Genomic DNA, 24,815 nt, shown 5'->3' on the forward strand with positions numbered 1-24,815 from the left:
ACAAAAACTTCAGTTCACCAGAAGTTACAGCTTGATTGATATTGTGAAAATGGGAAGAACTCGGAAACAATATTTTTACAACTTGTTCGGGAGTAACTAGCGTATGTAGTGCGGTCTTGTACAAAGGGTTGGGGGCTAGAGTACAGTGGCTAGAATAGAGTGTAGCTAGAGACCGCATTTTTGAAAGTTTTGACTGGTTGCCCGGATGATCTCGTTTTGCTCTCGCAACTCTCGCGGATGTTCTCGTTTGAGTGGCCGGATAACGGCTCTGGCTTTTGGCTAAAAATCACTTGAAGGTGACCGACAACGGGAGCTAAAAGCATTTCATGTTTGAAAGGATAGGTCGCCGAACACGCGAACTTGACATGCGCAGCCGGCCTCGCTCGCTATGGCGCATGACGCATGCATCTGGCGGGTCTAACGTGCCGTCAGCTTGTTGCTAGGTAAAGCAAGAAAAATGGGTCGCAAAGTATCAGTTCATTTATACGCAAATCTTTTTAGCTTGAGCGGGAAAGAATAGAAAAAAATAAAACAATGTCTTTTAACTTCAATAATTTTTTCCGATGCTCGCGGCAGCTAACGGACGGCTTTAATACTAGCGTGACGTATTTCCTGTTGCCACTTTTCGCCGAGTTTTCCCTTTTGTTGAATTTCTCTATGGCGAAAGTGTCGAGTGGCCCATTCACAGCGAAAAAGCCGTCGTTTGTAGCAGCAAAGCGGCAGATAAATTTCCATTGGCTGCGACGCCACGTCACGAGCGTGCCTCAACGGAGCGTAGCGGGCGAAAGGGAACACCTGCCGCCGCGATAGCGCGTGGTGTTGCCGGAGAGGAGAGGGCATCTGCTTGTCACCCTCGCTCTCGCAAGCCTATGTTATCCGCCTGCTTTCCAAAACACGCCAAGCGCCTCAACGCGCTCCCTTGCTTGCCCGCGCGGCATTCATAACTCAAGGACCGCTCAGCGGCGTTCAGTTGGAAATTAATGCTTTTGCATTCACGACTCGTAAGTGCTTAGGTGTCGGATTCTGCTACCAGGAGCTTGCACGATGCACGCAACAGGAACGCACTGCCAGCACTTCTTAAGTAGCGAGCGAAACAAAACCGTGAACTGGTTCTTAGGGTCACCTTTACTAGCCGACTATATCAATTTTCCTTCTTTTTTAGCCCTTCATCATCGGCTCGGACATGACTCGCTCGCCGCCGCGCTGCCGCTATTCCTACGATCTGCCCCACGTCGCGTCGCGTCGCGTGATAGAAGCAATGGAACTTGAAATCGAACATTACGATATACGGGCCCTGCATTGCCTGCGCGAAGTAAAATCAGAGTGTGATGCTGACGGTGCGCGCTGTGCCGTGAAATTGAGGAACAAAGTGCGGCACTCCTGAACTAGAGAGAAAAAAGGGCAGCCAAATAAGAGATCTCCACAATATCGTCCCGTCCTGACTGTATGGTTTTATCAGCCTAACGAAGGAAGCGCTGACTAGCCTAGGTTGAACCCTTTTCTGACTGCTGAACGGCGATCTGCAAGCTATTCACACTGGCGATAGCACTGGGAATTCGATCTCACCATGCAAATATCTCCTTGGCATTATCTTTGAAGGGGAGGTCACGAGAAAGCTGACCCAGCCTTTCTACCGGCCAACGCAGTAATTGCGAGAGCAACTTCGTGGACAGTGTCGGCAGCAGAGATCTAGACCATTCCGATGAATGCTACGCTTCCGACCGACCTCTGGTAGCTGCAGGCCGGTGGCGATGAACCGCAGCGTGCAATGCCTTCCTCTGCGTGGAATGACCACTGGTACGCTTGCACCTGAGTCTCCTCCAATTGATAGCGTAGCCTGCAAAAGGTCTACTTAAAAAGCCCGGCAAGGGCGGTGCAACTCATTATCTGTCGAACGCGTGTCGCACTTCCAGTCGTAGTTGACACCGAAAGAGCAACGCCAAGCAGACGACAAAAGCAAGTAATAGCCTCCGAAGCAACCAACGCACGCACGCGCGACGCCCGCGTGTCTCCGGGGTCGCGCGACCGGCGCTCGCGGCCAGGGTCGCAAGCCAACAGCCAAGTCACAGCAACGGAACCCGAATCGGACTACCCCTTCGCCGATTCTGCTATTTAGCCAAAGACGGGTTCGCTTTGGAAATGATTGACAGATGCGTTACGTGATCGTAATTTGCGGCGCCGCCCCGCTGTCTCTGACGGCCTCTGACGCAAGCAAAATTTTGGCCAATCAAATGAGGCCAAGTGAACCGGTTCCCTTCTGAACCGGCCCCAGGACACCTTGAAGACGCGCCTGGCAAGCACATTCCGTCTGTCACGATGATTTATTTTCTAATAAAACAGCGCGTAAAAAGCTGTTGTAGCTTTATTATGACAGAAAAACATGTTTTGTTTAACTATGAGAGCTTGCTCTTGCATGTGCAATTATATGAAACGTAAGAAATATCAGCGGGCCGCTAAAGTTAGAGGACAAGCGACAAGATTCGCGCTCGCTTTGGAACAGTTTGTCGTCTGTTCTTGCTTTCCTTCGCTTGGTTATGCATCGTAGGTGAGTAAACTTCACTGGGAGATGTAATATGCGTGAATGAAAACCTTTTATGAAGATTTTACTTTCGGAACGCGTTATTTGTGAAGCCATGTCCACGTTTTAGATGAAGCCTCTTAAAACACCAGCCAACACAGGCCTCGCAGACGCATATGCCGTCATTCCCATGACGGCACAGCCATAGGAAACTCCCATAGACGGTGGCGCCAGATTTCCCTCTAGGTGTTATAGTAGGACACCCTATGGTGCCACTCAACCGTTTTCTAGTACTCTAATGTTCACATAGACGCCACTACTACCGGTTTTGGCTACTACGACGTGCCAAACGTAGCCAAATGCAGTTGTCCTCAGCGAGCCGCAGTGCGCTCAGCCAGCAGACTCATCGCGGCACCCCGCGACGGCCGTAGTTATCTACCCTACGTAGCAGACCGCAGCTACATGCACGTATGTATGCTCAGCGTTTGCTTCGTGCACGCAGGGCTTGAGTACCCGCTCGTGCTCTTATGCTCGTCTGGCCGTGCTACGTGGTGCGCACTGGCTTTCTGTTGCCCCAGCTTGACTGACGGATAGTAGCCCCATCAAACTTGTGAATTTTGAAGCGCTGTCAATAGTCAATGCGAAGCGAAGTCTTCCAATGCCTCTGAGGACAAGCTGGAGTGAGCGCACGCGCTGGCAAGCGTGCGTGTGGTCTGACCTTCAGTTTGCGTGGTTATGCGCTGGTGAAGTGTTCGAAACTAGTCGAAATTAGTGGACCTGGCGGCTATGATACCGATAAGCAGGGTGGTCAAAGTTAACTTCCAACGCGGGTGGCCGCGGCGGAGAGTGAGCAGACGAGCCTGTTTATTAAACTGCGTCAAAAATATACACAGTAACAATAGGAAGAAGCGCAGTGATCCAAAAACCCTTCTTGATTGATGTCAGGTATTGTCTAATACCAGCCGCATATGGGAATTTGCTATATTACGAAATAAAGCACCCAGAAAAGAGTGGGGAGCTGGCTTCTGTTAAAAAAAAAGAACGTACGAGAGAAAGGTGACTTTGCGCTCCGGTTGCGAGCTCCATGCACTGCGTACGACTGCAAAACTTGGCTGAGATGTTCACAGCAGCGTATGCTATCCATGGACTGTTATTTCACCAAGCCAGGGGGGTGGTTCAGTACCCCTTTAACACTCGTATTTCTAGTTCGTGCTAGTACATTAGGTTAGTGGGACACTAAAGTTTTTTTTTTCTTTACAGCGAAGCTGTTTATGCGGACCCTGTGCCGTCGTTGTTGGATTTAGCTAAAAAGGGGCCACGTGACCTAGCGGAAGAGGAAAAGAGCTCAACAGGTGGAAAGGGCTTAGTGACTCCTTTCCCCCTGTGAGATTGCTATCCCATACGGTTGTCACACGGTGCATTTTCGGCGATCGAGCCAGACCGGCATCGAATTGATCGATTTCAGGGTGTCTATCAACCGGGAAAACCGGGAATTCTCCGGGATCTTGAATAGACTGGAAATAATCAGGGAAAACACGGGGAACTTGTGCTTCTGTCAGGGAAAATTAGCTATGATTTTATTGAAAGCAGACGAAAGTTGTCCTAATACTGGCTCGAGTAAACGAGAGAAATCGTAACGAGTTGTCTTTGACGCCGTGTCGTCGGTTGGGAGTTGCCACTGTACTGTCAACGACCGATTTGCCGAACGCCCGACTTATGGGACGTGCCCGATAATGCGGACGGCTTCGCGGCACCACCACGTACCCCCGTAGAGCCAATGTATTAGAACGTCTGAAATTTTGGACGCAAGAACGCTTCGCCGTCCGATTTTCCGGACTTTTTGCCGCTACCGCAGGTCCGAAACGGCATTAATTAAAGCCAAGACCGCCGTGTTGATTATTTAGCCACCTCGAACCGGCGCTCTAGCACGCAGATCCGCTGGCAGCCATAGCCACCACCGCGGCAACGCAAGGCCTAACTGGTTCGACGTTCGCTATTAAGGTTCTTGCCGTTCGGTGCCGTGTTTTTAATTGAAAGAATTCATCGCTATCAGCAATGGCACAGACTCCGCCTTCGTAATCCTTGCGATTGGCTTCGAAGCTTAGAAAACACGGCGCGTTGCATAATGCCAGTTCCCGAAAGTCGGCTTCGCCACGGCACAGCAATGTTACGCGCTGAAGCATACGTGAAGTATTGCGGTGAAGCTTAAGTGTGGGAAGGGGCAATTGTTGTGGGACACAGTACGCATTCCCTAATTATACACGCGTGCATCCGCAATCTCCTGTCGCAGTACGAGCACCGATATGGCTAATAAGTGTACGGGCAGGCCTTCAGAGCTTTTTCGGGTGTGCCTATGGCGTTTTGAGCCCATAAGGGCAGTAAAGACATGCATTCATTTTTTCGGACTGCCCGATTTTTCGGAAGTTTTGGCGGCCCCTATGCAGTCCGAAAAATCGGACGTTGACTGTACAACTGATGGAGAAGATGCTTCAAATGGTCTGGGGGCGAACGCGTGGCAGAACGAGGATGAGAACAGAATTTACCGTCATATTGAGGAATGATCGGGAAATGAACTGTGCCGCCTCTTCTTTGAAGGAGCTTGAGCTCAAAAAGTGTTGGCTGACGCCGCGGTGCAGGTGACCCTCATCCAAACCAAAATAAACTCTTTAAAGCAATGAAACGCAACACTGAGGCATTGTGTGTGGGCTGAGGGTATGTGAAGACAGTTGAGGTTGACTTTCCAGCTGCTGAGAGTCTCACTTGTGACAAAGTTCGGCCCTAATATCAATGAGCTTTCTGTCAGTTGATTGAAATAGCTCATTTTCGAAAATATTTGCTTCTGTATGCTTCCCTTCCTATATGTATTTGAATATGGTCAACTCAGTTTGCAATGGGCTTCACCATCTTTTTTCGAAGATATTTTATTCACTGTGCATTTTACTACCCCTCCTTTTCTATATTGAATAAAATAAACAGTACTCCTTACTGCAAGAAAAGTAGGAAGGTACCTTTAAAGAAAGGGGTCAGACAAGGAGACACAATATCTCCGATGCTATTCACCGCATGCTTGGAAGTATTCAAGCTACTAAACTGGGAAGGCTTGGGAGTAAGGATCAACGGCGAATATCTCGGCAACCTTCGGTTTGCCGATGACATTGTCCTGTTCAGCAACACTGGGGACGAGTACAACAAATGGTTGAGGACCTGACCAGAGAGAGTATAAGAGTGGGGTTGAAGATTAATATGCAGAAGACAAAGATGATCAATAGCCGGGCAAGGGAACAAGAGTTCTGGATCGCCAGTCAGCCTCTAGTCTGTGAAGGAGTACGTTTACCTAGGTCAATTACTCACAGGGGACCCTGATCATGAGAAGGAAATTTACAGAATAAAAATGGGTTGGAGCGCATTCGGTAAACATTGTCAAATCCTGACTGGAAGCTTACCATTATCGTTAAAAATAAAGGTGTGCTATCAATGCATTCTACCGGTGCTGACATATGGGGCAGAAACTTGGAGACTGACAAAGGATCTCGAAAACAAGTTAAGGACGGCGCGAGGAGCGATGGATCGAACGAAGAATGTTAGGCATAACGTTAAGAGACAGGAAGAGAGCGGTGTGGATCAGAGAAAAGAGATAACCGATATTCTAATTGACATTAGGAGAAAGAAATGGAGCTGGGCAGGTCATGTAATGCGTAAGTTAGATAACCGGTGGGCCATTAGTGTTACAGAATGGGTGCCAAGAGAAAGGAAGCGCAGTCGAGGACGGCAGAAGACTAGGTGGGGTGATCAAATTAAGAAATTCGCAGGCGCTAGTTGGAGTCGGTTGGCGCAGGACAGCGGTAATTGGAGATCGCAGGGAGAGGCCTTCGTCCTGCACTGGACATAAAATAGGCTGATGATGATGATGATGATGATGATGAAAACTGAATTAATTATTTTTTAACATGCTTACTTAGAGAGTGACAGCATCGGGCGACATGGTGTTAGCCCGTCTTGACATGAAACACTCCTGGAATTTTGCAAAGGCACTCGGGGAAAACCTGGAAATGTCAACTTGGTAGACACCCTGGATTGATTCCACCCTGCAGCGAAAGAAACAAATGTATGCTGGCGGTTTGCGGCCAACGAACAGTGCCCAGCGATTGAAATGAGATACTAAGAGCGCGTGGCTGCCGGCGCTTCTTGCGCTAGCAAGAAGTGCCGGCAGCCACGTCAGACGTCCAACCAATCGTCAAAACGATTGCAGCGGCCATATCTCCTGTGGTGGGCATTGCACCCGATATACGGAGCTTTGGATTAGTGGTTCCGCGCATTCCATCCCATCTACAACTATGGGAAGACCACGAGTAGTGCGTACTCCTGGGGAAGAAGCTGCCTACTGCGAGCGTCAGCGAGAGTGAGTTGGCTCGTGAACGACCTTGTCGTCGTAAGGCTGACCCCGAACTGCGCGCCAGAGATGCCAAGTTTAAACGGCAGCGCCGGGAGGCCGATCCCGAAGTGCACGCCCAAGACGCGGAAACACAGCGGCAGCACCGGGAGGTCAAAGAATGGTGAAACAAAGATATACAATATAGACTGCTTGTGAAGTTTGACTTTCATGGTGTAACACTCAGAGTAACTAACACAGCATCGCTGTTTGACGATCTTCACGGACTGGGAAGGGGTGGGGATTTTTCTTTCATTTTTTCTTTTAACGCGAAAGCTTTACTGGCCGCGAACTTGATTTCACTGTGGCGGTGCTCCGAGGAGGCACATCACGTCACAACGCACGCCTCGCCGCGGATATTTCTCTCTCTCTCTCTCTCGCTCCCTAGTCACTACTGCGCATGCGCCACTAGTAGCACCGAGCCACACGTGTTCCGCAGCTGCGCAGCGCCGCGCCTTTCCGACGCCGCCGTTCGGTATGGCGTCATACCGCGTTCCTCGTCATTGCGCTCGCCTCCGCTCGCTTCGCCAGCTCGCGTGTGCCACAACCACAGTTGAGGCGGCAGTATTTACGGCGACAACTCTGATAAGCAGGAGCAGGCCTGGAATGGACATCGGAACGAGATGAAGAGGAAACGAATCGCCTAGGAAACAAACAGCGCGCCGAACGACTGGCTAAACGCCGCGACATAGCTAGACAACCAGACTAACCTGGACTTGCAATGAAGAGCTAAGCCACTCCCCATTTTTTTTTCATGCGAACTTCAACTATTTTTAATAAGCAGTTTGAACATAAACAGTTATCAGTTGAAAAATAAGTAGATTCAATCTTGACAGTAAGATCTCTGCTTTGGTTCAAGTACGTTACATTTTTGGTTACTCTGGAAAGCCTAGTGCTACTTGTGACTTTCTACGTTCATTTCTTTTGGACCACTTTCAAGATGTGAGTGCACGGCTCGATAGCATTGCTAAAGAGTTACAAAAGCAATTTTGTTTGGTAGACTTTCTGTAACGGAGAATGATTAACATGTTCCCTTTCGTCATGCCAGCAGAAGTCTCGTTTTCTCTCTAGGAGTTATTGAAGTTGGGGTATAGACATATGTGTAGGAATAACTATTTGTCCCCGTTTTCCTCCAAGGAAAATAGCTGTATTTTACTCTTATCTTATATTAAGAATAGTTAACATATAGTATGGAATAATCATATAAGAGGGTAATATAGTTTAATTACTTAACGATAAAGTAATATGGCAGATTTTCCTTTTTCTGAAACTTCATGCTTCCAGTATAGGGCGGGGTGCAAATCTGAATAGTTTTCTAATAGTTTTTCTAGCACAACACATTGCCAGCCTTGTGTATTCAAGGATGAGACTAAAGCAAAAAATGCAGTTCCATTCATCTCTGTCAGAGTGGATGACCAACGAAGCTGTGTATGTGGGCCCCTTAATGGTGAGCTTTCCATTGCCGTGCCTCAAACTCCGTATGCACATACATGGAAGATGAGGCGTGACTAGTCGCTCCTCCACGATGTTGAGCCTCGGAAGGTGGTCAGGCACGGGAGGGTTTACATACCCATGTATTGCTGCAAAACGCAGCGCACCTTTTACTACCGAATCCCGGCACGTAGAACAGACAAGCACCTCACCGCACTACGAGGGCACACACTATTTCACCGTAGCCAAGGCGATCGTGCGTTGGTCAACATCCCGCAGTGCATTAATGGTTGAGGTCACTTGAAAACCGCAAGCGGTCACACACAAGCCCCACAAAATTGTTTCCCCACAAAGTCCCTCTGAAACCTGGCCGTTGCTCTGCAGAAACGTTCCAAGCTTGCGGGATCGGGGCCACATGAATGGTTCCATGCAGGGTGTCTACCAACCGGGAATTCTCAGGGAATTTGAATAGTCTGGAAATACTCAGCGAATTTGTACTTCTATCAGGGAAAATTAGCTGTAACTTTATCGAAAGGGAACGAAAGTCGTGTTACTGGTGGCTCCAGTAACGGAGGAATCGCAACGAATCGTCATTGACGCTGTGTCATCGGCACGAGGTATTGCCAGAGTAGTTAACGACCGATTTTTCAGACGCCCGATTTTTCGGACATACCCGATAATTTGCACGGCTTTGCGGCACCGCCACGTACTCCATATACCCAATGTATATTGCCCTGACTGCAGTACTGAAATGGCATTAATCAAAACCACCACCGCCGCCATTTTGATTATCTCGCCGCCTCGAACCGGCACTCTCGCACGCAGATCCGCTGGCCGCAGTAGACACCACTGCGGCAACGTTAGGCCTAGCTGCTTCTACGTTCGCTATTAAGCTTCTTGCCATGCGATGTCGTGTTTTTCATTGAAAGAATTCGCCGCTGTCAGCAATGGCACCGACTCCGCCTTTGTAATCCTCGCGACTGGCTTCGAAGCTCGCAGAATCAAGTCTCCGAAAGTTAGCTTCGCCTCAATACAGCAGTGTTACGCGGTAAAGCATAAAAAGCGTAGGAAGGGGCAATTGTCGAGGTACACAGTATGTATTCCTTAATTGAACACTCGTGCACCCCCATCTCCTGTCACAGTACGAGCACCGTGTACTGGGAGGCCTTAAGATCTTTTTCGGACGTGCCTGTGGCAATTTTAGGCCTAAGTGCAGTTGAAGACATGAATTCATTTTTTTTTTCGGACTGCCCTATTTTTCGCATGTTCTTGCGGCCCATGGAGACCGCGAAATCGGACGTTGACTGTACAACTGACCAAGATGATGCTTCAAATGATCCATGGGGTGAACGCGTGGCAGAAGAAGGATAAAAACAGAGGACGGACGCACTGAGGAAATAACTGGAAAGGAAGCATGCCGCCGCCTCTTTGAACGAGCTTGAGCTCAAAAAAGTGTTGACTGGCGCCGAGGTGCAGGTGTCTCTCATCCAAACCAAAATAAACTCTTTAAAGCAGTGAAACCCAACACTGAGATGTTGTGTATGGGCTGAGAGTGTCTGGACAGTCGAGGTGGACTTCCCAGCTGCTGAGAGAGAACCTTAATTGTGGCAAAGTTCAGGCCTCATAACGATGAGCTTGCTATCAGTTGATAGAAATAGCTCATATTCAAAAATATTTATTTGTGTATGCATCTCCTTTTCATTCGTATTTGAAAATGTTCGACTCAATTTGGGATGGGTTTTACCATTTTGTTCGCTGTGCATTTTACTAACACCTTCCTTCTGTTTTTTTTTAAAATAAAATAGATGCTACTCCTTACTATTCAAACTGGATTAAGTCATTCTTTTGTTTCAACATGCTTACTAGAGGGTGACAGCATCGGGCAATATGGTATCAGCCTATCTTGACATAAAACAAAGTTCTGGCTCCTTCAGGAAATGTTGCAAAGGTGCTCAGGGAAAACCTGGAAAACTGGGAATTCGCAATTGTCAACTTGGTAGACACCCTGGGTTCGCATTTGTTTCCGCGTCGTGGTCCTGGCGGGCTGCATGCTTACAGGACCGCCACCATGGGAGAGCAGAAGGAAACGAGTAACGCATGCGCTTGGATGCCTACAAAAAGAAGGCGGTGCGAACGTAGACATGGCCCACACTGTCAAAGGGTAGTATCTGTTCTTATCAGCTTAATATCTGATACGGGTTGTATCTGGACCTAAGATGTTAAACTTATTTTTGGAAGTTGGCGGAGTGCTTAGAGCCTGCTTCAACTCCACCGTGGGTCGGGCCGGTATTGCACTATCTTCGGGACCAGCCGACGTATAGGGAGAAATTCTCCGATCTACATGGCTCAACAGACGCATGCAATTTTTTCCAGAACCTAGCCGTATACAGCTTCGCCTTAAAATAAATCAAATTTTACAACTTCCACAGAGCGATTTTTATTTATTTATTTATTACAAATACCTACAGCGCCCGAGTTGGGCATTATCGTAGGGGGGTTAATTACAAACATAAAAGTCAACTTCGCGAACAACGGCATCATATCATCTGTGGTGCGTATTAGAAATACAATAATCGTAATTATTAAAAAAAGACAACACATCCAATACTAACAACATCCGATTATAAAATTTGTTACACAATGCATAAAATGGCACACTGGAAATATTGTCTAAAACAGATTCACATAAAGTTCTCTATGGCAGATGAAAAATTGGGTGCAGACACTATCTCATCCGGGAGCAAATTCCACTCTGCAATTGTTCGTGGAAAGAATGAAAACTTAAATACATTAATACGACTTTGGTAGGCCCTTATTTTCTAGGAATTGTCGCGTCTTTTAGACTGATAATGAGGTGGTTTTAAATATATGTTCTTATCGATTCCTGTGTTACCGCTGTTAATATTGTGTAAAAGCTTTAACCTCATATTTCTGCACGTGGACAGCAACTTCCATCCTAGATTTTCCCTGATTTGCGAACCTCTAATTTTGTAGTCGTAGATGCCCATGACGAATCTTGCAGCCCTTTTCTGAACACGCTCTAACTTATCTTCAAGAACTTTTGTGAAGGGGTCCCATGCTGCGCAAGCGTATTCTAACACCGGCCTAATATTTGTAAGATACAAAGCTTCCTTCAGTGGTTTTGGCGCATACTTGAGGTTTCTGTGAAAAAGGTGCAAAAGGCGGCACGCTTTAGCGCTTGTTGCGTCAATGTGGGATGTCCAGTCTAATGCCGTAGTTATGGCTCATTCACACCGGCGACTTGAGGAGGTCGTGCGACCATTTGCGAGTTGCGATCAAAAAGCGACCGAAGGCGACTGATGTTCACACCGGCAAGCCCGGCTCAGCGCGACCCGCAAGTCGCAATCCTGGAGATTATCGTTCTCAGCGAGAACTCTCGGAATCTACGCGGAATCTGCCGCGACGCGGGAGGAGGCCGGATGTAGACACATGAAAGATCACTTTCGGTACGCCGCTGATTGGATTATCAGTTTTGCGACCACGGTCGCGCGACTGAAAAATCGCGCAGAGAGCGACTGGCCCAAAATGGTCGCTTTTCGTGAAAAGCGACCGTTTGCGACTGGTCGCTTTGCGACCAACTTGGTCGCGCGACCACTGTCAGTCGCCGGTGTGAATGAACCCTTAACGTGACGCCCAGGTATTTTTCTTCAACGCATTGTACTAAAACATTATTTATTAAGTATGAACTGGGCACCTTTTTCTTTTTGTTCGTAAATTTAACATAACACTTTGCTACGTTCAAATCCATTTTCCATTTAGCACACCAGGAACAAATTTTTTCGAGATCAGACTGCCACACACTCGTATGTTCGGCACAAGACACAGGATGGTACACAACGCAATCATCCGCATACAGTCTGATATTTGAAACACAGCCTTCACTTAAGTCATTGATAAATATGAGGAACAGCAACGGCCCAAGGACCGACCCTTGAGGCACACCTGATAAAACATTAACCGTTCTCAACGTCGCACCGTTCAGAACCACTTTTTGCTGCCGTTTATACAAATAATCTTTAATCCAACCATAAAGTGAATCGGGGAGGCCAAGAAATGATAGTTTGTGCAAAAGTAAGTTATGCGGGACTACATCAAACGCCTTTCAAAAATCAATAAATATAGCATCAATCTCTGTACTATTGTTAAAGCCGAGTGCAACGTCATGTATGAATTCAGTAAGTTGAGTGGTACAGGATAATCCCAGCGATGCGTTGCATTACATGGAAAGCGGCACTTTTTTGTTTAAACCATTTGCATTCAAATTTCGCTGGCATTTGGCAATGAGTATTGTTTGGTAATATTTATAGACGCTGCAATTGCACATTTTCTTCTCGTTTTAAGGATGTAATTTAAATACTCAATTGCAGCATTATTTGACATTATAGTGACACCGTCTGTAGTGACCATTCCAACTTGAGAAAGAGTGCTTTCTTTACTTAGCCATTGCAGCAGCTAGTGCACATTTTCGTTTGATTCTCGTAGGTATACTCGGATGCTAACAGTCTGACAAAAATCCTTTTAAACCTCCATTATGCTAATTCATAACAAGTGCTCATAAAAATCTGGCCTATTTATTTATGATGCTCCATTCAAGTTTTTGATAATGTTTACTTCACAATAAACAGCTTAATGGCAAACTTGTGAATGTAGCAAATGCTGAGTGCCAATATTATGTTATACTAATGGTGAAAAAGGCTGTTAAATATTTAAACAAATATTTGACATTTTTTTGGATACATATTTGATTTGTTCTCAGGTATTATTGACACACCTCGAAATATAAACTTTACATTCTTCTTGGGTTTATCACTTACGAGAAACAGTTCTCATGCTTGTGCGTTGCTTTATCAGAAAGCTGTTAGTTTCCTCCCAATTATTTGTTTGCAAATAGCATACTGTAACAGTGGTTGTCTGAAGGAATTGCAAATACTAATAACTTTGTGACCAAATGAGGTGTGATTACAACCATTCCTTGTTTTGTCGATCAAGTGTGTGATGTGGGCAACTTTGTTGCTATGCGAGCCAAAGGTTGTATCTGCAATAGTTTTTAACCCAAGTTCATTCCAGATTGTCTGCTGGTTCTTTCCTTTACAGACTTCATGACGAGATTGAAGAGTTTTACAGATATATGCAGCCAACTCCAGCAGAGCATCAGATGCGGTTGGGGGTAATCCAAAGGATAAAAGATGTCATCCTTGGCCTTTGGCCACAAGCAGAGGTACTTTTTAGATTTCTCATTCCTTTTACCATTTTTTTCAGCAGTATGTTTCTCGTGCATGCGTACATATTGTGGAAGCTGTTGCTGTTAGGCAATATAAATAATAAAATCAAAACAACCTTTTTTTGCTGTCAACGAGCAACAGAAGCGTAAATTCACAGCTTACTTAAACATTGAGCCTTCTTAACTCTCTTTAGGGAGGTGGATTTAAATGCTTGGATAAATCTCCTAAATGTCTGATTTGTAAAAATGCTAAATTTTTTACTTCAATATTACTGTGCACAGTGATATTGCATACTAATAATTTTCTGAATGTTGCCTGCCATGCAGATGCAATAAGCAATATTACTGGTATAAATTGTGTGTTCATAGGCGCAACTCTTATTGCAAGGCATCACTTGTTTTTGTGGATCTATGCGTCAGTTTCTTTTTTACTTTCGCGTGTCATCAATGTTACGCTGACAGTACAGAATATTGCACTTGTTCATGTAATAGGGTAGTTTGTGTGCAAGCTTAGGTGCTTCAAAGCTACTCATCTAGAAACTTTTGCCATTTAGTTAATAATTGCCTTAAAGTTTGCATTTTTTTGTGTGTGTGTAACAGGACAGGTATGTTAATGCAAGTCTCTATCAGTGTCCAAAAGTTTCTTTATTTACTTTATTGTTGGCATTTGCTAGTCTCTCCAGTTATTCGCTAGTTGAATAGGTGGAATTCACACAGCAGAAAAAGATGCCATGTTTTCCTGAGTTTGCATATTGATCGTGCTTATTGAAGTTTCAAGGAACAATGATTCACTTTACATGATGGGTTGCTGCTTTCAGGTGGAGATTTTTGGGAGCTTTCGGACAGGCCTGTACCTTCCAACCAGGTAATCAAAGCATTTCTATCATGAGGACCATGGTCCGTTCTTTTAATATGTATAAGGAATATTATATATATAGTCGACTCGCGCTGCAACAGACCTTGATAATCCGACAAAAATGTCCGTTTTATCTGAAGTCCGTAATATCCTAAACGCCTCGCTTCTGAAACTTTCGTCGCGATGTCTAACAACTTTATTGCAAAGAGTGAGTGATGAACGTCCAAAGTAAAAAAACAAACATAAAAGTCGCAGTTTCGCCTGAAAGGCGAAGCATCAATTACGATAGCAAATTAAGCAAGCGTGGCAGCAGCAGCGAGCTTATTGACCTTCGTGCTGTCTCTCGCTTCAACGCGAACTAAAGTTTGAAGGCACAGAACATGCGAAGCTACCGGCACTGGGCGCACTTTGTCGACATTGCAGATCGTTTTCAGCACTTACAGGACAACTTCTCAAATATTATAATTAGAGGAAAAGTGTCAATGAGAAAATTGTAGAGTGACATGAAAAACTCCCGATACAGCTTTCTGTTGCTCAGTGTGTGCTACATAAGTGTTTTTCTGAGCGTGAAAGGAGCCCGCAAGTGCATGCAAAATTGCCGCTTGACTGGTTGCTTGAGGCACTTTGCGTATATTCGCGGCTTCTGTCACGCTGTTACCAGGACTGCAATGTGTATTGTGGAACTCTTTGGTGATACCTGGCCCTTCTGTCATAAAAATCCACATATTTTCGGCATTGTATGTTGTGTTTTGTCTTAGCTTGACTTATCTGTGTAGGTGTCCGCAATAAAGAAAGTGGGAAGAGCTTTTGCTAGAGGACCACACATGGTGTCTTGGGGTCATGGTTTTAAATACTGCTGGTAACATTTTACCTGACCATTTGTCACGGATGCCTTGCCTTTGAAGTTTTATTGTCAAAAGGCTCATATTGAGCATGGTTATTAAAAAGCTATTTTGAACCTCACTTCACTTCAGTTAGCACCCATAAGCAATGTATGAGGCTGGTTCAGCTATCCATTGTGCTTTCACAACCATCAAGGACTAAACCAGTAGAGCTGCAGCAGTGGTTCAGTTATGGCATTCTGCTGCTGAGCATGAGGTTGCGAGTTTGATTCCAGGCCACGTTGTAATCTTACGTGCTGTGCTTTGCGTGCATGTTCAAGAATTCCAGATACATAAAATTAATCCCGAGAGATCCACTACAGTGCCCCTCGTAGCCCACTGTGTAGCCTCGTTGCATTAGACCCCATAATTTGACTTAACCAGTAGTATTTCTTCCTGGTGTTGTGCAAGTTGGTGAATACGAACTTCTTGATTTTGTAAAGAAGCAGATAAGTGCATGGTTTCATTTTCTTCAATGCGAAGCGTTCTTTGCCTCCTCCTTCAATTGTTCCACTACTGCTGCTGCTGTCGCTGTCGTGCATGCCGCATTTGTAGGGGGTTCAGAGCGTGCCTGTACTTGGCAGGAGCGTGGCAGAGAGGAAAGGCAATGCGAGAAACTTGTTTGAAATTTTCCATCGCTTTCTTTACAATACCCTCTGGAGCTCCCTGGGCATTGCCACAATGCCCTCTTGACAGCTTTAATTATCTGTGATTCCCTGCAAAAACATTGTGGAAACTACAGCGCTTACTTTTGTATTGAGGTGCAACAGTCCAGAGGGGAAGTAGCTAGAATGGTAGAGGCGGCAGAGAATGAGTGGGTAGAACCAACGCAGTCATGAAACGAGTGAATAATAGCTTGGCCACTCTTCTGTCACAGCACCCATACATGAGGGGGAGGGGGGGAGAGGGAAAAGGCCACGTAAGAAGGCAAAGAAACACTACTACTAGGCATGACAGCGGTTGGAACAAACTGGGTAAATCTAAGTTCAGGGTATGGTACAGTACGTTTCTGCTATTTCTGAAAAATAAACTCCATGCAAAATTTTCAGGCATACAACTGACGCACGACACATTAAAGCACCGTAGCATCTAGGTGACAATACGGAAGTGGTCACATATCAAGCCAACATTTCTTTGGCTGCCGCAGTAGCTTTGCGGCTATGGCATTGCTCAAGGTTGTGGGTTTGATCTTGAACGTAGCAGCCGCATTTCGACTGGGGCAAAATACATATGATCGTGTACTTAGATTTAGTTGAAGAAATAAAACGAAGGACACCGACCAACATAGAAGTGCTAAAAAATGAAAAAAATCTAAAAGACGTTTCGGCTTCGCTACGGAAGCCTTGTTCACTTTCATACTTAGATTTAGGTGAACGTTGCAGAACTCCAGGGAGTCAAAATCAATCTGGAGTCTGCCAATATGGCGTGCCTCATAATCCTCTTGTGATTTTAGCATGTGCAACCCCATAATTAAATTAGATTAAAACTTCTGCCGTGATGCAATGTGCCGTGTGAGGTAATGACAATGCTAAACTTCTTGGAGGTTATGAACAACTGTGCACAACAACGCCTCAAGTAAACACTTCTCACTGTGTGTTCTGTGTGCTATCCAGACAAACAGCAATGGTGTATGCAAGGTAACATTTAACTTCAACTCACCACTCTCATATTTGACTAAACACTGAAGAAATTAAACATTTGCCATCATCACTTCTGTCATCATTTAAAGCAAACAGCACAGAAAGCTTTGCTTACATCGATCCCATGGTGCGTGGGATCTGCATAACTTTTTAAACTTGTGTTCTGTTTTTAACTTTCTTTCCTTTTTTTTTCTTCTCCTTCTAGCGACATTGACGTGGTTGTCCTTGGCAAGTGGGAAACATTGCCTATGTGGACACTGGAGAAGGCGTTGCTAAGTCATGGGATAGCTGAACCACAGTCTATTAAGGTCCTTGACAAGGCCTCTGTAAGTTCCTTCTTAATGTAAAACAGTGTGAATGTTACTGTTATGTGTTTGGAGAGAGATGTGCAGATAGTTATTTTTGCAAGGTCGCTACAGATTTTTCTTTCATTTCATATAATCCGAAATACCCAATTGAGTAGTAGATGTCTTTGTGCATGGATGGGCAAAGATCTCTTGCCTGTCTGTGAATCATGTCAGAATTATGCACATGGGTAGGAAAGACTTCAGTTAAGGTGCCTAGCTACTTTCTGGAAAACATAATGCAGGATTGTTTAATATTTCACTTTGGTAGTGGGCTCTGTGCAAGGAAAATTGATACCAGACTGGTCCTCATTTTATGCATTCTTTTTTTCGCAATTTTGGAGTACCTTGGCATTGCCAAGCACTAATCATGTTCAGATATCTCCGTAAGCTTTGGATACTTTTAAGAATATTGCAATGGTATAAGTAGACAATGCTTTTTCTTTTGGACGGTTCCTCACATTTTTGGTCTTGAGCACACATCTGCAGTTCAAATGTTCTAGGTTCCCATTGTGAAGCTGACTGATGCAAAAACAACAGTCAAGGTTGACATCAGCTTCAACATGAACAATGGAGTAAAAAGTGCCTGCCTCATTCAGGTAATCCTTGATCACCTTTAAGCTGCGAGTAATGTAACTTTTCGTGGCATATATTATGTGCATGGCTACATTTGTGGTGTTCTTGTCCACACTTTGCTGCTGTCGTGATTGCAAGCTGCTGGGTATGACATAACATCTTCTGCTGTAGGCCACTTTGTAGGCCAGTTATATGAAATGCAGTCATGAAGTGTCACTGATTACTGCTAAAAAGTGTGCAGTAGCATCTTATCTGGCATTGGCACAAGGCAACATAGCTACCTTGTGTATTTTCTCTGCATTTTGATGTGACACATGTTTGGTCGCACAACTCGCTTTCACTGATACAGCTGCTAGAAATGCAACAAGCTTCTCTTCATTGCCTAGGCAGCACATTGACTGGTCATCATTCACACACATAGCAATATCGTACAGAGGATTGGTTTGCCATGACATTGACACGTGTACTTGTTTATCTTTATCGGGTGACCACATTTCATCGCCTAACAAATGTTATTGCACAGCGCAGGACGCGCCTGCATGTATCGGAAGTTTCTGGAATGTTATCGATGGTTCCATCTGCTGTCTGTGACCGAACCTCGTGTAATCTGGTTGCATGTGTGTGCGACGCGAATAATGTAGAACTTTGTGGAAGACACGCAGGTCCCAGCGATTACTCTGGAACATTCGACGACTGATGTATAAAAGCCGACGCGCTTGACCTGCTGATCAGATTTCGACGACCGCCGATCGTGTTCGTCGCTATTGCTCTTGCTTTGGTGGGCACAAGTTCGTCCAATAAAATGCTACTTTCGCCATTCACCGTTTTGCTTTCTTCACAGTCGCTACCACATGACAATATCGTGGCATTCATTAAAGGTGCATGAAAAGTAAAGTGCACCTTGTGCACCTTGTGCATGAGGCAAATGCAAATTCACACTTCTGTTGGAATGTTTCCAAAGTGTGGCAGCGACTGTGCACATGTTTTCCGTAATCAACTCCATTTAGTGCACCAACTGTAAAATTGAAACATGAAGTGTACTACCATCATTATGAAATTTCTATACACACTGATTCCATAACTTGTAGCAAACATTCGATCGAAGTCAAATAATATGTAATCGTTAAACTGCATTAAAAAACAGTGTGCCTGGAAATTTTTATACAGTTCCTGCATTGAAATTCAGTGGAAACAATTGGTATCCCACGTCAGCATGAATTTCAAAGGGTACCTTCTTTCAGTAATAAGTCACTCAAATGGAAGCATAATCCTGAAAGTGTAATTTACATATTTAGTGCTTCACTTTAGCATCTTGATAGCAGCTGTGCAGTTTTTTCATGTGGCATCATGTGGGTATTTGGGACAGTTATCACTGTACTTTGAAAGATGCTGCCAGCTTTTGTTTGCTGGTTACTTGCTCTATTGACACATTGTCAATTGATTGCTCTTACGTTGAGCAAGCCCATAGATGGGGTTGCAGGTGGCCATTAGCGTGTATACTAGTCAGCCACTTGTGATAAGTTGAATTGAACATGCGTATAAAAATCTCAACTGCACTGGCAACCATAAGTGTATGGTGATGAATGGTAGATATCATTGGTCATTTGTTATATTTCATGATCTCTGTTCAACTTAACAGGAAATGTACAGGTGCGGCCACTGCTAGCGGGAACACAGGAGCGCTTCGTGGAGCGCCACCGCCGGCGCCTTGTGAAGCATTAGCAAATGACTCACCATAGCAGACGACTCGCTGGACTTTTCGCCAATCACCTTGATTGCGCCTACGCCGCAAGAGTTCAGGAGGTGCCGGTAGTGGGGCACTCCACGGAGCTACGCCACAGGCTGCTCCGTGGTTCCTGCTAGCAGTGGCAGAGTCTGTACATCTCTTGGAACAAGTATACAGAATCCATACTGTCTGACAATTCTAGATTTTTTTTCCCCAACACCCACAAGTCCAACTTCTCTCCACCCTTTGCCTTGCTTGTCCTCCTCTACCATTCTGCGTTTACAGTCGGTGTTCTCATCACATCCAAGTTCTACCTGTAACAAAGCCCTGCAGCTTTTTCTGCTCTGCATGTGCTTTCAGCATACTCTTGCTTGCACAGTTTCATGAACATTGCAGTGTTCCTTATTGAATCGTAGGATAAACATATTTGGTTTTCTGCAAGATTCAGTATTTACTAATCATTTTCTCACCTATGCAGTCATTCAAGGAGAAGTTTCCTGCACTTCCCAAGCTGGTGCTGGTGCTGAAGCAGTTTCTGCTGCAACGGGACTTGAATGAAGTGTTCACTGGTGGTATCAGCTCCTACTCTCTGATCCTTATGACTGTGAGCTTTCTACAATTGCACCCACGAGGTGGGGATGCTCCATCTCCAAATCTTGGCACATTGCTGCTGGAGTTTTTTGACTTGTATGGAAAACACTTCAACTATTTTGTGACTGGAATTCGCATCAAGGATGGTGGTGCATATATACGGAAAGAAGAGATGCAGCGTGATGCAGGAGACTCTTACCGTCCATCAATTCTTTGCATAGAGGACCCTCTCACTCCAGGTGATTTTACTTTCTATTACTCATATTATTACTCATATTATTACTCATATTAAGGCTGTGCAAATTGTTCAGAGTTATGAAGGCAGTAACGAACCAGCCACTTTGGTGCATTGCTAGAGCCTACAGAAATCTGAACTGAAAATAATCTTATTTTTCATTGTGGCAGTCTTGGTTGCTCATTAAACATTTATTAACAAAGAAATTTGTTCTCAGTATCTTAATGCGCACTCGCATATGAGGATTCTGTATGCTGTTTGCTGGCATCTTTTATCTTCTTTGATAAGGTGTTTATGTAATACTATTTTCTCATGTAATAACGGCTGTATATGCATATTGTTTTATTGTACATGTAAAGCTCTGAGCAATACTAGGGGAAACGCCAAATTCTTTGTATTACTCATGTTACATAAATCCACACAACTTGCTTTCACATTTAATTTTGTTGAACACATTGTTGAACACATTGTTGAACACATTGTTGAACACTTTGTTGAACACAGGAAGGGAACACTAAGCAATTTTAGTGTTCCCTTCCATATTGCTCCAGGGGGTACATTCTGAGGAAGTTTAGCAGAGTGTGGGTTTAGGCCAGTTGGTGGTTCATGATGTTGGGAAGTTACCGGAAGGCATAACACAAAATGGTTGTCCGAAAGGGACAACCGCTTTGTGTTGTCCCTTTCTATAAGTGTCGTGTGTTCCTTGCGGTAACTTTGGAACATCTGAGGAAGCTATTGCTACAATTTCTTGTCCCATTGGCAGCGTTATCAGTTCATCTATAAAAGTAGGCCAATGAGCATCAACATGCTCCGTAAAAGTAATATGAACATATTGAAGTGGTTATTCTGAGATGCCGTGTTTAGGAATTCATTGTCTTGAAATCTGTTAAACTTGGCTGTTTGTTTTTATTGAGCATTTCCTGCTGCTTTCCATTCTGAGACAGGGAACGTAGAAATGGTTTTGTTCGGCATATGCTGAACATATCAAGATGAGGTTTATTAGCTTAAAGGTAAAAGTTAAAATTTATCGGCTGTTAAAAACTGTTTTTTTTGTTGGGGGGGCCATCAACTTTTAACAGATATTGCTGAATTTTGGGGGAACTTGAGCATCAGTAGATGAACACTATTCTGAGACTGACGCCTGACGTACGTTAGACACAATGGCTTTGCAGAATGCTACAGTGCACATCCCTTGAAGACTTGGTTTTAATGTACGGGAAAGCAAACATACAGAAAGTTAAGGCAGGGCGCCATCATTGCCTTGTGCCAAACATATCCTAGCCAAGATATTCCATTAGCAACAATCCTATAGTTTCTGTGCTGATGCGTCTTGTCAGGCCTATGTACATAAAAATTGCCGAATGATCTTGGAAACTCTGTGAACTCAAAACTAGAATGGCACCCTCAACCTATAATGCAGTAAACATGGCATTTCTTCATTTTTGACGATCTAACATACGGTCTGCAGAATTATAATAGTATCTGCTGAGTGCAGAGTTCTGGCCTTGTGAAATTTGAGCTTCAGGTTTGGCAAATAAAAAAACATTGAGGCCCTTTGTCAAAATTTTGTCAAAATAGTTTGTAACGTTCAGCTTTCCAAATGCATCAAATTTCAGGTTAATTTAGCAGCTGTTTGAGAGGTATTTCTGTGTTTGAGCATTTCAGAATAGGGAAAATGGGAGTTTGTCGTGAAGTAAAGCTTCTTCCTAATGTCCGACGTTTTCTATAATAGGTACCAAACTTTGTCGCTGGCAGGTATGCTTATCAGGCCCATTTTGAAATATGGCCCAGCTCTATTCAACTGTTCTTTCATTGTTCATACAAATGCAGTAATTGTGTGTACGTGTGTGTGTTAGTGTGAGATTCAATATGTGAATTATCAAAGTGCATACCCGCTGTGGTGGCGTAGTGGCTATGGTGTTGCTCTGCTAAGCACGAAGTTGTGGGATCAAATGCCGGCTGCAGTGGCCGCATTTCGATGGGGATGAAGTGCAAAAATGCCCATGTCCTGTGCATTGGGGGCATGTTAAAGATTCCTAGGTGGTAAAGATTAATCCAGAGTCCTCCACTACGGTGTGCCTCATAATCAAATGGTGGTTTTGGCACGTAAAACCCCAGAATTACAAACATTAAAATGCATCCAGTGTAGAACTTGATTCTGAGACTTGATTCTGAACTGTTTGTGCTGGTTGACTTTTCAGGTAATGACATTGGCCGTAGCTCATATGGGGCATTGACAGTGAAGAAAGCATTTGAGTATGCTTACATGGTCCTCAACCAGGCCGTACACTCTTTCCATCCTGCTACGAGTGACCCAAAACAAAGGTTAGTGTGTAAATTGAGCTTTGCATCCTAGGGACTAAACAAGTTTTGTTCATTTCACTGAAATTAAGACAAGTGGATGATCAGGGATATTGTGTGGACAGCAGTTTGCATCCTGGCTTTATCTTATGCTAAAGGGCACAAGTGCTGCAATACCTTTGTCATGTATACATTAAGGTTGAGGTCAAGTTGGGAAAAAAAAAATTTTTTAAGAGCAAGAATGAGACTAGTTCATCTTGTACAATTCAAAGTGTTGTATAATTTGTAAAAAAATTCAACAATTTTTTATTTAATAAGGAATTCACAAATGCGGGTCTCACGCCAGCACATAACTTAAGTTTAGTGATGTAACTAAACACTTTTTGGCAGTTACTTAAGAGAGACAGTGTGCACTTTCATTTAACAATCTTTAAACTTCTTCGTTGGCTTGAAAGAACTCCAAAAAAATAACTTCTGAGAAAATCAACAAAAAAGATTTGAAACAACTGGTAATGCTCACTAAAAACATTCAGGAAAGCTAAATTCGCCTCCTGATTCTTCTTTTATTTATGCTTTTATTTATGATTCTTCTTTTATGCGAGAAAACAACATATCAAGGGACACGTGAGAGTTGCGCGTCCCTGAAACTCCAAACTTCACCATACTGTAGCTACTACTATAAGTGAAAAAACTACAGCGTGTAAGCATAACAAAGAAAGACAATTAGCTGTTCCTTTGACATGCAAGAAACCTGGAGAATATACATGTTTAAAACGTAGTGCATCCCCCATGTGCCTGCTTATGTTATCACAGATGGAAACTGCTGCATTTGTTTTTAAGCCTACTTAATGCTTGTTTGAAAGTAATATTTACCCTTTGTTGCATACTCTCCGCTACAGTGGAAAAATTTCTGTGATTTTTGGAGTAAGTTTAGTGTTCCGAGAGGCTCTTGTGCATAGTGTAAATTTCGGTGGACACATCAGTTTTCTGTAGCTGCCCTAGGAGGCGCCACTAATTGCCATTTTTACCGAACTATGCTTCAAAGATTGCATCCTCTTTGTTCCAGCGGGTAAGTCACGCGAGTCACCATACTTCGACTTAAAGCACTCGTGACATTGCATTTTCGACATTGCATTTTCGTACATAATTTCCTACACGGGATAGAAGAGGCCTTCAGAGGCAAGACTTGTAAATATTCTGGCAGAGTGAAGCCAAGTTCTTTCTGCGGAAGACATTTTCTGAAATGTCCATTGCAGTGGACAGTATGCATGACAGGAACAAAACGTGCGTGGGAGCATTTTCTGTGCAGTGTAGTCCTGGCTTCTTTCAGTTGAATTGTTTGTGTTATGTGCCTCATATCTTCAGGCAGTAACACTTTGTGCATTATATTATCGAGCGAGTTATTATGAAGAAACAATCCGGCTTTTTCATTTTCTTGTGCTGCCCTCAGCTGCACGCCACTGAAAACGGAAGGGTGCCGGTGCTTTAGCCGCTTGATTTCTGTACCTGTGCCCACGTTGTGTGTGCCTCAGTTGTGCGTTTCCTGGATCACAAATCTTTATTAATGGCTTCTTCGGGGCAGCATGTCGTTCCTGGAGGCCATGTAGCACTCGCAGACTACTGGGTGAGCAGGCCTGAGTGTGCTGTTGTGCAAACAGTGCAGCCGATAAAGGCATGCTGAGCTCCGTTTGCCGATACGGACGCCTTGTAATTTGTTGTCGCTGATTTCTGCACTTGGAGCTTGCTTTTTGTGTTCTTTTTGCACATTATTTAGACAGTTCACATATTCAAGAAGTCTTTGAAGTTTAGCAAAGTGTGCACTTGTTTGCGCTCGCACCTACAGCCACAGATCATTGTTAGCGTGAAATGTTGGAGAAAAGGTGCATTGTTGATGTGAAATGTCAAAACGTAGCAAAACTTACATATTTACGCACATGCGCCGTGTTCCACCCTGAGACGAGTCAATATGAGCGGCCGAACCACTTAAACAACGAGAACTGTGATCCAGATAAAGATATTACGGGCTGTTAATTTATTACTGGTTC

General features: G+C 44.4%; 1 protein-coding gene and 1 pseudogene across 5 annotated transcripts in view; both read left to right on the top strand.

Annotated features, from left to right (window-relative positions):
* The window catches only part of LOC126546040 (terminal nucleotidyltransferase 4B-like), an 83,901-nt gene that overhangs the window by 45,080 nt on the left and 14,006 nt on the right, over nucleotides 1-24,815 (top strand). For all 5 annotated transcript variants that reach the window (XM_055061654.2, XM_055061655.2, XM_050194104.3 and 2 more), the window contains 6 exons: nucleotides 13,494-13,617; nucleotides 14,439-14,485; nucleotides 17,203-17,323; nucleotides 17,845-17,940; nucleotides 20,122-20,473; nucleotides 22,671-22,794. In XM_055061654.2, coding sequence (XP_054917629.1) covers nucleotides 13,494-13,617; nucleotides 14,439-14,485; nucleotides 17,203-17,323; nucleotides 17,845-17,940; nucleotides 20,122-20,473; nucleotides 22,671-22,794 — 864 coding nt within the window. The remainder of the gene's footprint in view (nucleotides 1-13,493; nucleotides 13,618-14,438; nucleotides 14,486-17,202; nucleotides 17,324-17,844; nucleotides 17,941-20,121; nucleotides 20,474-22,670; nucleotides 22,795-24,815) is intronic.
* Nucleotides 10,520-10,698, top strand: LOC126546353 (U2 spliceosomal RNA; annotated as a pseudogene).

The sequence above is a fragment of the Dermacentor andersoni genome, chromosome 1, assembly GCF_023375885.2.
Source record: "Dermacentor andersoni chromosome 1, qqDerAnde1_hic_scaffold, whole genome shotgun sequence".
NCBI lineage: Eukaryota > Metazoa > Arthropoda > Arachnida > Ixodida > Ixodidae > Dermacentor > Dermacentor andersoni.